At 37.6% G+C, this 13,084-nt stretch overlaps 1 protein-coding gene across 1 annotated transcript; it reads left to right on the top strand.

The window, feature by feature from the left end:
• The first annotated feature begins 8,279 nt into the window (after nt 1-8,279).
• On the top strand, nt 8,280-10,949 carry PUT5 (Amino acid permease family protein). The gene is made up of 2 exons (XM_028262661.2): nt 8,280-9,726; nt 10,196-10,949. The coding sequence occupies exons 1-2, from the start codon at nt 8,747-8,749 to the stop codon at nt 10,740-10,742; spliced, it is 1,527 nt and encodes a 508-aa protein (XP_028118462.2). The 5' UTR covers nt 8,280-8,746; the 3' UTR covers nt 10,743-10,949.
• Nucleotides 10,950-13,084: the final 2,135 nt, after the last annotated feature.

The following is a 13,084-nucleotide window of genomic DNA, read 5'->3' as shown; positions in this document are numbered from 1 at the left end:
CTTCAGCCCATTTGCCTTTTGCTCTTTCTAACCTTTTCTTCAGTCCATCCAAGATGACCTTTTTTGACGCTTCCGCCTAGCAATTGGCTTGAGGATATGCCGGTGTAGAATTGTAGAACTTTATCTTGTATTCTTCACAAAAGCCTCTAAAGATTCTGCCATCAAACTGGGTGCTGTTGTCTGATATTAGGGCTTTAGGTATGCCGAATGGAGTAATGATATTCTGCCAGACGAACTTCTTCACATCTTTTTCCTTGATTGATGCCAATGCTTCTGCTTCTACCCACTTTGTGAAGTAGTCTGTTGCTGCGAGAAAGAACTTCCTGTTTCCGGGTGCTGTTGGAAGTGGTCCTATTATGTCCAAGCCTCACATTGCAAAGGGCCATGGGCTGGTCAATGGTAAGAGTTCTCTGGCCGGCTGATGTATTTGGTGTGCGAACTTCTAACATTTCTTGCACTTCTTCACATACTTCTCCGAGTCTGCCTGCATGTATGGCCACCAGTATCCTTGTAAAATGGCTCTGTAGGCTAACGATCTTCCTCCTTGGTGGCTTCCGCACACCCCTTCGTGTATTTCGAACAAGAATGCTTCTACTTTGCTGGGGTGGACACACTTTAGATAAGGTCCTGAGAATGACTTTTTGTACAATGCCATAGATGGGGAGAGCCAAAATCGCTGCGACTTTGCTCTAATTTTGTTGGCTTCATTTTTTCTTCCGGTAAGACGTCGTCTTTTAATAACAGTATGATGGGATCCATCCATGAGGGGCCTAATTCGGCGCAACACATCTCTTCTTTTTCGGGGTCCTCAATGCTTGGTCTTGGTAGGCAGTCAATCAGTAGTGGATGAGGGCTGGATATATCTGCCATTGACGTAAAGCCTGCTAGTTCGTTTGCTCTGCTGTTTTCCTCCCTGCCAATCTGTTCTATCTTTCCTACTTCAAATTTCTTGATCTCTGTTCTGACCAATTCTTGGTACTTGGCCATCATGTCATCCTTTGCCTTGTAGTCGCCTGAAATTTGATTTACCACCAACTGTGAGTCGCTGTACACCATTAGCTCGGTGGCCTTCATGTAGGATGCTAATTTGAGACCTGCAAGAAGCGCTTCATACTCCGCTTTGTTGTTTGATGCTGGGAATCCAAGGTTGACTGCTTGCTCCACAACTAGGCCGTCTGGTGAGATGAGGACTATGCCAAGTCCTGCACCATGTCATTTGGATGCTCTATCCACAAAGAGTTTCCACATCTCTCCGACGAACAATTTCCAGCAAGTGGAGGGGTCAGACGATGTCGTGGGGTCAAGAATGTCGCTGGTGTTTTTTTTAAGGTCCATACTTGCTGTCTGCCCCTCACTATCTGATTGAACCAAGTCTTTATTTATTGGTGAGTCTTGGCTTGGTGTAGCATGGTTCGCTTCTGCCTTGCTTTCTTTACTCTGGTCTGCCTTGGGGTCTGACTGAATATCCTGCACCAGGGGTTGTGCTATTCCGGTGTCAACTTCTATCCCTGGTTTGGTTGTATCAATCAGATCGACTAAGCAGATATGATGACTTCCTGGGGTGAATTATGCGACAAAGTCTGCCAAAGCTTGGGCCTTTATCGCGGTTCTAGGTTGGAATTTGATGTCGAATTGTCCCAACTCTACTACCCACTTCAAGATTCGCCCAGAAAGTTTGCCCTCTCAAACAAAGCTTTTAATGGGAATGCTGTGAGGACGACTATGGTGTGGGCGTGGAAGTAGTGCGACAACTTTCTTGAGGCCATCATTAAGGCCAATGCCAGTTTTTCCAGCGGCAAGTACCTCGTTTCCGCGCCCAGCAATGTTTTGCTGACATAATAAATGGGCAGATGTTGGATTCCTTCTACACGGACCAATACTGCGCTAATTGTGTGCTGAGAGACCGCCAGGTACAGGAAGAGTTCTTCTCCAGGTATTAAGGTGACAAGTAGTGGTGGAGAAGACATGTATTCTTTCAAGTTTTCCAGAGCGCAGTCGCATTCTTCGTCCCACTCGAACTTAGCTTTCAATGCTTGAAAAAATGGTCGTAATCTGTCTGACGACCGGGTAATGAATCGGTTGAGTGCAGCTGCCATGCCAGTGAGATATTGTACTTCTTTTACTAAGTTAGGTCTCTCCAGATCCTGAATAGCTTTGATCTGGGTGGGGTCTGCTTCTATACCCCAGTTGGTCACTAGGAAGCCCAAGAATTTGCCAGATCCTACACCGAACGTGCACTTAGATGTATTAAGGCGCAACTTGTGCCTCTTCGGAATCTGGAACATCTCACCTAGGTCCCTTAGATGATCGTTCTCATCCTTGCTTTTGACCACCATATCGTCGATGTAAGCTTCCATTGTTCTGCCTAACAACGGCTCAAACATCTTGGTGACCATTCTCTGAAATGTTACCCCTGCGTTCTTTAGGCCAAAGGGCATGACCTTATAACAATACAGTCCTCTTAGAGTGGTAAAGGACGTGACCTCTTGGTCTGGTTCGTACATGGCAATCTGATGGTAGCCTCTGTACGCATCCAGAAAGCTAAGTCGGTTGTGTCCCGCCGTTAGGTCTACCAATTGATCTATCCGTGGTAGGGGAAAGCTATCCTTTGGGCATGCTTTGTTGACTGTCTTATAGTCGACGCAAATACGCCATTTGCCATTCTTTTTTGGCACCACGACTGTGTTGGAAATCCATCTGGGGTAGTACAACTCTCTGATAGCTCCTGTCTCTAGCAGATTTCCCACTTCTTCCGCCACTATCTTGGCGTGGTTGAGTGTCGATCTGCGAGTGCGCTGAATGATTGGTCTGGCGGATGGGTGGACATTGAGTTGGCGACAAATGAAGTTTGGATCAATGCCTGGCATGTCGTAGGGTGTCCAGGCGAACACTTCGATGTTAGAGGTCAAGAATTCCAAGACCTCTAATCTCTCAGTGCTGGACAACAAAAAGAACTTATCCGGGTTCTTTTCATCTATTCTTACCTCTACCAAGTCTTCCACCGCTTTTTGATCAGCTGCTTTGCCGACATCCGCGAACAGTTCATTGCTCTCAGGTTCTTCCACCGAATGAACATATCCCTTGGCAACGCGACTGCCATTAGCCGTGACAAAGCATTGCTTGGACATAATCTGGTCTCCAAAGACCTCTTCAATTACTCCGGCTTCGTTGGGGAACCGCATTACTTGATGGTAGGATGATGCTACTGATTTCATGGCATGGCGCCATGTTTTTTCCAAGATTATGTTGTAAGTGGAAGGGACCTTCAACACCCAAAATTTCACTTGTTTTATCACGCTTCTTGCCCTGACTGGCAGGATAATTTTGCCGACTGGCCATTCTGGCATTGAGTTGAATCCGATCAGGAGGGATACAGCTGGTGCCAGGTCTTTGTCCTCCAATTTCAGTTGTTTGAAGGTGTCGTAGTACATTATCTCACACGAGCTACCTTGGTCTATCAGAATTCGCTTGACGTCGTAATCCTTGACGCGGAGGGTGACGACCAGTGCATCGTTGTGAGGGCAATATATTCTTTCCAAATCCTTGTCTGAAAAAGACATGACGTTCATGGCCTCTGTTCTCTCCTTTTTAATGGTGGACTAGGCACTCAATACCTCTGTTAAGTGCTCAGCCTTCTTGATCGATCATTTGAGCTCGCATACACACTTATGTTCGAATACTCCATGTATCACATTGATCACACCTTGAGGTGGGGCGTCAATTGGCATTCCATTGGGGTTATTGTGGTCCTGGGGGGTTGGTTGCGTCCCTCCTTCAATGTATTTATCCAGGTGACCGGCTGCCACCAACTCCTCTAGATGCTATCTCAATACAATTTTCAATGCGGTGCCCCTTTTCTTTGTGGAAGGTGCATCGCGACCTTTCGTCGTAGTCTTTCTGTGCTTCTCCTAGCTTAGCTGGCCATCTGACGAAAGGCTCATCGCGTATTTCGCTCAGATCCCGATAGATCGGTTTCTTGAATACCGTGGTTATGGCAGTGCGGACTCTCAACCATCTTTTATTCTGGTCCTCTTCGTTGTCTCGCCTGCCGCATCCGTTTTTGTTTGGACATTCTACCACGTTGACCTTTGTCGTAGTCTTTTTATCTGGTACTACGGTCGTGCTAGACTTTGCCTTAGTACGGGCGCCATCTTCTTCAACCCGAATGTGCTGGTGCACTCTTTTCATTAAGGCCTCCATCGTGAGAGGTGGTGTCATAGTGATTGAGTCCCTTAGTCTGTTCCCGACTGGAAGGCCTCTTTTGTACTGTGCGATGGCGAGATTGGTGGGGCAGTCCCCAATCTAGTTGAAGTTCTCCCAGTAGCGGCTATTATAGGATTTTAATGACTCTTTTTCGCCCATGTCGATGGAGAGCAGTTGATCAATTTCCACCGGGGTTTTGGTGTTCGTTCTGAACCTTGTTACGAACGCCTCCACCAATTGGGCCCAGGAGGCTATGCTGCCTTCTGGAAGTTTTTCGAACCAAGTTAAGCCTAGGTCACCAAGGCTTGATGGGAAGAGGATGCACATCAAAACCTTGTTTCGTCGATATACCGCCATAACCTGGCGGAAGTGGCTTAGGTGCATGTAAGGGTCTGTCTTCCCTTCGTACTGGATGAAGTCTGAGGGTAATGATGCGTTCTCAATCGCGGGAACAAACGGCGAACTATGTAGTCTTGCCAATGCTTTATCTGTTGGTTCGTAGGCAAGGTGTGGTGCTGGCATTCCAACCTCGACGCTTCCATGCGTCCGAGGAGCCAACCACCGAAGAGCTGAAACTCTGTGTGGGTCGCGTGCCCTGGCATCCTCCTTCTGTCGCGCCCTTTCTTCAAGCACAGTCTGTAAGTCGGACGATCTAGGCAACTTCGTTTGCCTGGATGATGTATGGTGCGTGTGTGAGCGCCGATAGGTACTTCCCTCTGTGTAAGACCTTAATGATCTCGTTCTCTCAGACCTGGAGTAACGAGTTCTGGAAGTCCTTGATTGAGTGTCGCTCGTTCTGAGGCTTCTACTCTCTGCATGCGATGTCGTGGTGTGTCTACTACGATCTTCTGAGTAGCGAGGAGGCGCATTGCCTTTGCGCCCCTCTCATGTCGCCACCCATTTTCCCTTGATCTGGCGCATCATGGCCTCTATGTCCGCCGCCATCTTCCTTATTAATTCATTTTGCTCCTTCACGCAGTCCTCCAGAACTTGAGGATCAATCCTCCGTCTTTGTCTGTCAGGACTTCGTGAATGAGAGTGACAGGGGCTGTTAGTCCGCCTTCTCCCCCTTGCATCCCTCCTAGGATTTTGTTGTTGTGGCTCCAAGTCTGCCATGGAAGGGATAGAAGGTAGGCCTTCGCGCCTTGCACCCCCCTCTGGTGTTTGTCCATCGATGGCGGACTGCGGCAAATCTTCGTTGTGCGCCATTGCTTCTAAAGAGGAAAAGCTTAATCAAGAGGTTTTGTTCTAGTCTGATGTTTCCCACAGATGGCGCCAATTGTACGGGCACGAAATATTCTTCCCGTATAATCCTGTTGATCAAGTCTGCGCTCCTCCGTACGTCGTCGCTTTACTCCCTGAAAACACAAACGTAAGCTAGCCGGCGGGTGTATGCCGGATACCTCTCCGATGCCTAAGTCAGCAAAATAGACAAACAGATAAAAAGCTCTGTGAATTCGAGAGTCAAAGTTGTGTGTTACCTCTCCATAGGTGATGCTTGTGAGCTTTTGTAGGTTCCATGTGGCATAATCCTAGTAGGACTTTTACTCTTCCATATAGAGTCCTCTTAGGATTTATACTCCTGAAAGATAATGCTTATCCTTCAACACCCCCCTCACTGCTTAAACCAAGTGAGATGGTTTCAAACCGGTAGTATGGCAAAATGACCGGGATAACATAGCCATGCTAAACGGGCCAAAACGACCGAACTCTAGTTAGCCCGGCTCTGTCTTTACTGCTTGTACCCCGGTTTCACCTATTGAGACCGAGCTAATCATAGCAAGCTTAGACCGGGCTAACCAAAGCTAGGCTTACCGTGTGAAGTCGCCGTACCTCAGCTCCGAATGGCGTGACCGAACTAACTTCTTCTAGTAACGGTGACCGAACTAACCGTTGCTCTTTTTAGGACCAAACTAATTACCAAGCCTTTTTACTTAGTCTGGCGGCAAGAGCCTTACTTTGGACCGAGCTAACACTTGACCGTGGCCCATCTCCCAAGCCTCTTCATTACGGCCCAAAGAACAGCCCATTGCCCAGCTCGGCCTAATTTACATATAAATTACCCTCTCAGTATCCTAAAGGAACATGTTAAGAAAGTAATAAATAAATTTTAACCACTTAAACTTGCATGGAAAATGTACGAATATAATAAAAATTAATTATGATGTTTTTGAGGAGTTAATTTTTTATTAATATGGACATAACTACCCTTTGTTTTTGTAAGACAAAAATTCTTTAACTACTATGTAGGGGTAATTAAAAAAATAAAAATAAAAATAAAAAGTATTCTATATTTTTTTTGAATGGTTCTAATATGGTGAGAGCTCAACCAACATTTATAAATGTACATTGAAAAAACTTTAGTTGTAGAATATTTTTATTTGATTTAATTTCTAGAATTTGTATTTAAAATTTATTTCAAAAAAATTATAAATTTTTTTGACAAAACTAAATATAAATATATATTCAAATATTATTTTATATTTCAAAAAAATAATATGAAAATAAGTGTTTGATTTTTAAAAATTTTATTTTTCACCAAACTAAATTTTAATTTTAATAAAAACATATTTAAAAAATCCAATCAAAAATAAAAGAGGAGGATCGTGCAAAGCAAAAAATGATATTTTGGTGTCATTATAAATATATATTTTTTTTTAATTAAGATAACTTTTAATGTTGTCTTATTTTATCTCATTTAATACTTTCTTAACCTAGGTTATTAGGTAGAGAGATTTGGTCAAAACATTCTCATAATAAAATTTTACAATTTTAATAGAGACCTCCACATATACATGACCCTCATAACCCCCACTCTCATCCAAACCATTCATAATGTGAGATACACACATACATGAGTAGACTACATACACACATCAAGGGCCAAGATCAAATTGAGAGTCATGGAACCCTCCAAAAAGGGGGTCCCAAACATTTTCTCAAAATTTTAATACATTAATGATAAGTACAAAAAGTTTTTCTTGAAAAATCCAATAAACATCACTATTATCAAAATATTAAACTTTAAAATAACATCACTTTTGATGTAGATGTCGATTTTTAATAAAATTAATATTTTTAGAAATCTATCAAATAAGATCTATGTTGACTATGGAATTCTTTAAAAAAAAAAATTATTACCGTTAAAATTAATGTAAACAGTAACAGTAATATATTACTCTATATTACTCTGATAATATTATCCAATAAAGAAAAAATATATATATATATATATATTTATTTTTATTTTATCTTTACAAAATTATTACCATTTTTTATTTTTATTTTAAAGAGTTTAGGAAAGAAAAATAAATTAAATTATCCTTCTCACCAAATAAGGATCAATTGGGAGATTTTGACTAAATTTCTCTCTGAGTAGTTAGGAGGTACCCAAAAAAAAAAAAAAATGGTTAATTTGAGACTTATGTCACTTTAGTTCCTGACTTTTCAATTGTGACATCCTGAATTTTGAATCTTGATCCAAATAAAGACAATTGAAAATATTATTAGATTTTTCAAGGGTAAAATTGTCAATTTGATAAAATATAAACTAATTTGACAAAAATAAATGTCAAAAAAATATTTTTAATTTTTTTAAAATTATTTTTATCCACCAATGATAAAATTATGTAAAATTAATAAAAATTACATGATTAATTTTTTAAAATTAATTTCACATGATCATCATCCGAACACATAATAAAAATTAATTTGATAAAAATAAATAAATAAATGTCTAAAAAAATTATTAATTTTACATAATTTTATTTTTAGTAGGTAGAAATAATTTTTAAAAATTCAAAAATATTTGTTTGACATTTATTTTTGTCAAATTAATTTATATTTTATCAAATTGACAATTTTACCCTTAAAAAATCTAATTATATATTCAATTGTTCTTATTTAGAATAAGATTCGAAATTTAAGATTAAATGTGTCACAATTGAAAAGTCAGGACCAAAGTGACACAAGTCCAAACTATAGGGACTATTTGTATAATTTCTCCAAAAAAAAAAAAAAAAAAAAAAAAAAAAAAAAAACCTTCCAATATATACGGAATGGATACATGTTCATGAATGACGGAAATAGTTGAGGGATTTTAGGGCAATTATGTTTAATAATTCTGAAAAAAATTTGTACGCAATCCAAGAGAATTTGATGGCAACCAACCGCGCGTGTGTTGACTTCAAAGCTCATTCCGTGTTCCAAATCACAAATCCACCAAAACTTCAACTCATTTCGTAGGCATCGCCACTGTGAATTCCTTTTCATTTGGTTGAATTTCATTGGCTGATCTTTCAGGCAATACCCATTTGGCTAATCCTTCAAAGTATGTACTTTTCATTTTAATAGATCTGTTTATAGATGATATATAGTTGGGTTGTCTTGATTAATCGGTATGCAGTTGATTACATCTTCACACCCATCAGATGTTTGATGTTTGATGCTTGATGTTTGATGTTTGGACCAAACCACAGTCACTAAATCCTTCATACAATTTGTTGGGGCAAACTTGAAACAATCTCTCTCCTCCTGTTTGTTGATGGGTGAAGAAGAGGGAATTGTGGAAAGTGATGTCAAGAACACTTCAACAAAATCAAACCCAAAACTCAAACTACTTCCTCTTATTGCTTTGATCTTTTATGATGTGTCTGGTGGTCCATTTGGTGTGGAAGATTCAGTTAAGGATGGAGGTGGCCCTCTATTATCATTGCTTGGATTCTTGATTTTCCCCTTATTTTGGAGCATCCCAGAAGCTCTGGTGACTGCTGAGCTTGCCACAAGCTTCCCTGAAAATGGTGGCTATGTTGTTTGGATATCCTCTGCTTTTGGGCCTTTTTGGGGATTCCAAGAAGGTTTCTGGAAATGGTTTAGTGGGGTTATGGACAATGCCCTTTACCCTGTATTGTTTCTTGATTACTTGAAGCATTCATTTCCAATCTTCAATCAAATGGTTGCTCGAATTCCAGCTCTTTTAGGAATCACAGTTTCCTTAACCTATTTGAATTATCGCGGCCTGCATATTGTTGGGTTTTCTGCAGTTTTGCTTGCTGGTTTCTCGCTTTTCCCGTTTCTTGTTTTGGGTATTCTCTCAATTCCTCAAATTAGGCCTCGACGGTGGCTAGTCGTAGATTTTAAGAAGGTGGAGTGGAGAGGATACTTCAATAGCATGTTTTGGAATTTGAATTACTGGGATAAAGCAAGTACACTTGCTGGGGAGATCCAAGACCCGAGTCAGACATTTCCGAAAGCTCTCCTTGGGGCTGTGGTTTTGGTGGTCTCTTCATATTTGATTCCACTTCTTGCTGGTACTGGAGCTTTAAACACTAATCCTAGTGAGTGGAGTGATGGGTTTTTTGCGGAAGTTGGGATGCTGATAGGAGGGTCTTGGCTTAAATGGTGGATCCAAGCAGCAGCTGCAATGTCTAACCTGGGGTTGTTTGAAGCAGAAATGAGCAGCGATGCCTTCCAACTTCTTGGGATGAGTGAGATGGGAATGCTTCCGTCTATATTTGCTTCAAGGTCAGTCAAAATGGCTTGTTTCACTTTGTTACTTGTTTTTGTTGAAATCATTTCATATTCATTCATGTTATACAACCCGTAAATATGGTTTTTGGGCCTGTATACAAACATTTTCAATATCCAAGATGGTTGTTTGTTTAAATTTCACGGTATTCATGTTTCTTTGAAGAATCATAATTAGATTAGAAATTGATTAAACATGAATTAGAATCTTATATAACAATAGAGCATACAGCCATACATTTCTATTTTCTTGAATATTCACAAGGCCTATGTTGTTTGAAGAAGAAAATTATCTGAAACTTATGCAAACAGTAGGGATAAATTTGCAATAAAAACCTAATTTGAAGTTTTCTTCAATATGTTTTGTTTCTACCATAAATTGATATCACAATAATTATTCATTTGGCAGTGGAAGTTTTGTTGTTTGGAGAAATTATGTGACCTATTTTTCCAATGATCCTTGTAGATCGAAGCATGGGACACCGACCATTAGCATAGTGTGCTCTGCAACTGGTGTGATCTTCTTGTCTTGGATGAGTTTCCAAGAAATCTTGGAATTTCTTAACTTCCTTTATGCCATTGGAATGCTTCTCGAGTTGGTAGCATTCGTAAGATTGCGAATAAAGAAGCCAGATCTTTTTAGACCATACAGAGTTCCGGTACAAACATTTGGCGCAACAATGCTTTGCGTGCCTCCTGCACTATTGCTTGTTCTTGTGATGAGTTTGGCATCTGCAAGGACATATTTAGTTAGCGGTTGTGTTGTTATTGTTGGGATGTTGTTGTATCCTGCTGTAAATCATGCAAAGGATAGGAAATGGATTCGATTCAACACAGAGCAACCAGCAAATCCTGATGATGATGATAATGATATTGAAGACCATTCAATTGTGTCAGAACAGAATCAAGGAGTCACTGATGAAGCTTCGGTTAGTCTTCTTTCAGCCTTACCATCTTCTAAGACAGAACCAGCCTCTGAAATGTCATCTGAAGGAGTTCAGAAATTGGAGTAGTTGAAGTTGCTTTGATATATTTTTTACCTCATTTACGTGCAATTTTTTTTTTATTATTTATATGATCAGAAGATACAAAATTTACAGTATAATTTGAATTATTGCAGTCTAAACTATGCTGTTGTAATTTATGTAAAACACCTATGAACTGTAAACTTTGAAACGGGTTAATTATAGCCTTTAGAATGGGATAGTTGTGTTTTATCATTTTCTATCCCACTGCACTCGGCACTCGTCACTGCAGGATCTTGAAAAGGTCAAGTTTACGCAACCTTACATCGGCCTACTGTGAAACTGTTTTCATGATTGCATAATTTGTGCCCTTCTGAGATATTTTCATGATTATATAATTTGTGCCCTAATGAGAGAACCAATAAATACCCCAGCTCAACTATATTAAAATGTTGAATTATTGGCATTATATTGGCTTGAGACCAACCATGTCATTGTTTTGCGACCAATTTAGAAATAGAGAGGGAAAAAACTTTTGTTATTTAACACTTTCAGATGAATAAATCTAAGTGTATAAATAATTTTTACAATGTAACAAAGGGTGAGTCTATATATGGTGAATTCTATATGTGGGACCTATTTTTTATTTCAAATCCATATATTATTTTATGAAAATCTTTTTTATTCATAACTGCTTTTTAATGATTGGAGTGAAAGAAATAATTAATAAAATTTTAGCTCGAAAGAGCAAAAATAAACATGTTAAGCCTCCGTTTGGGAAGCGGATTGGCTTTTTGACTTTTTAATTTTTTTGGCTATTTTAGTCTGGGGCTAAAAAGTCTGGTTTGGGAATGATTTTTTGACTTTTTAGTTTTTTGACTTTTTGGTGAGGTGCCTTTATGGTAAATTACCAAACTACCCTTGACACATGATTCTCATGGCAAGTCACACTCAAATGGTCCTCCACGTCAGTGCCATGTACAGGATCGAAATTGTTTGAATTTTTTTTTTTCGGTTTAGATTTGGCGTATTTTCCTTTAAATTTTATTTTTATTTTTATTTTGAGTTTGGATTTGGCGTATTTTGCTTAATTTTTATTTTTTTATTTTGGGTTTCGATTTCGCGTATTTTACTTAAATTTTTTATTTGTTTTTATTTTGGGTTTGGATTTGGCATATTTTTTTTATCTTTTTTATTTTTATTGGTATACAATAACTTTTTTTTTTATTTTTCAAAAATGAGTTTTCATGTGTTTTATTTATTTTTAAATTACGTCGCGAATTGTAATTTATGTTTTTAAATTTTTTTAAAATATTTTTTAACAAGACGTATTTTTCTCGTTATTTTTTTTTTAATTTACGTTTTTGTCATTTTTTAATTCGTACATATTAATTTGTTTTTATATTTCAAAAATAGGTTTTCATGTGTTTTATTTATTTGTAAATTACATGGCAAATGGTAATTTTTGGTTTTTTTTTTTTTAACTTTTTGGATGAGGCGTATTTTTGTCGTTCTTTTTTTTTGAATTTACGTTTTTGTAATTTTTAAAATATTTTTAAATATTTTTGAATGAGACGTATTTTTTTAAAATAATTTATGTATTTTAAATTTTTTTTTTGGTAAATGGTTTTTTCATGTGTTTTTTATTTTTTTTTTATTTTTTTTTCATTTTCTGTGAAATGATAAAAAGTGAGGTTTTATTTTATTGTCCTGTGTATTTTAAATAATTTACTTTTAATTTAATTTTAATTTTAATTTTTATTTTATTTTAAATATTTAAATAATCTAAATAATTTAATAAGCAAAAATTTAAAATAAATATTCAAAAAATTTAAATCTTAAAAATTTAAATAATTTAAATATTCAAAAAATTATTTTAACAAAAAAATGTAAATAATTTAAATATTCAAAAAAATTAAATTATTTTAAATGTTAATATTTTAAATTTAAAAACAACTCTACACTCAAATCGTAATCAAACACATAAAATAAAACTCAATTAATAAATTATTTTTAAAACTCATAACAAACACATAACTCGAAACTCCATACTACTTTCACAACTCTACACTCAAATCATAACCAAATACATAACAAAAAAATTAAAATATTTTAAAAATATTTTTATAAAATGGAGTTTGAATTTATTTTTATAAAATATTTTAACAAAAAACAAAAAAAAATGTTTTTAATTTTTTTTTTCAACTTTCTTTGTTTTTTCTGGGAAAAGATGTTTTTTTGGAAAAAGGTTTTTTTTTTTTACTTTGAAAATTTCTGACACTGAGGCTAAATTAGCCCCTCTTTCATGTGGGGGTAGTTTCGTAAATTTACCTGTGGAATGGTTGTTGCCAAGCCCTTGCCATGCTTTTGTCTCCATGTGGCTGAATTAG

This window comes from Camellia sinensis, chromosome 2, assembly GCF_055761805.1.
Source record: "Camellia sinensis isolate YWXY chromosome 2, ASM5576180v1, whole genome shotgun sequence".
In the NCBI taxonomy this organism is placed as follows: domain Eukaryota; kingdom Viridiplantae; phylum Streptophyta; class Magnoliopsida; order Ericales; family Theaceae; genus Camellia; species Camellia sinensis.
The sequence above is the reverse complement of the archived record's forward strand: the minus strand, read 5'-3'. Positions and strand labels throughout refer to the sequence as shown.

Bases quoted from the DNA above. Each gene is read 5' to 3' on its own strand.
- PUT5 (XM_028262661.2), top strand. From the start codon at position 8,747: ATGGGTGAAGAAGAGGGAATTGTGGAAAGTGATGTCAAGAACACTTCA. The intron at 9,727-10,195 runs GTCAGTCAAAAT...TGATCCTTGTAG, and splicing joins CCGTCTATATTTGCTTCAAG to ATCGAAGCATGGGACACCGA.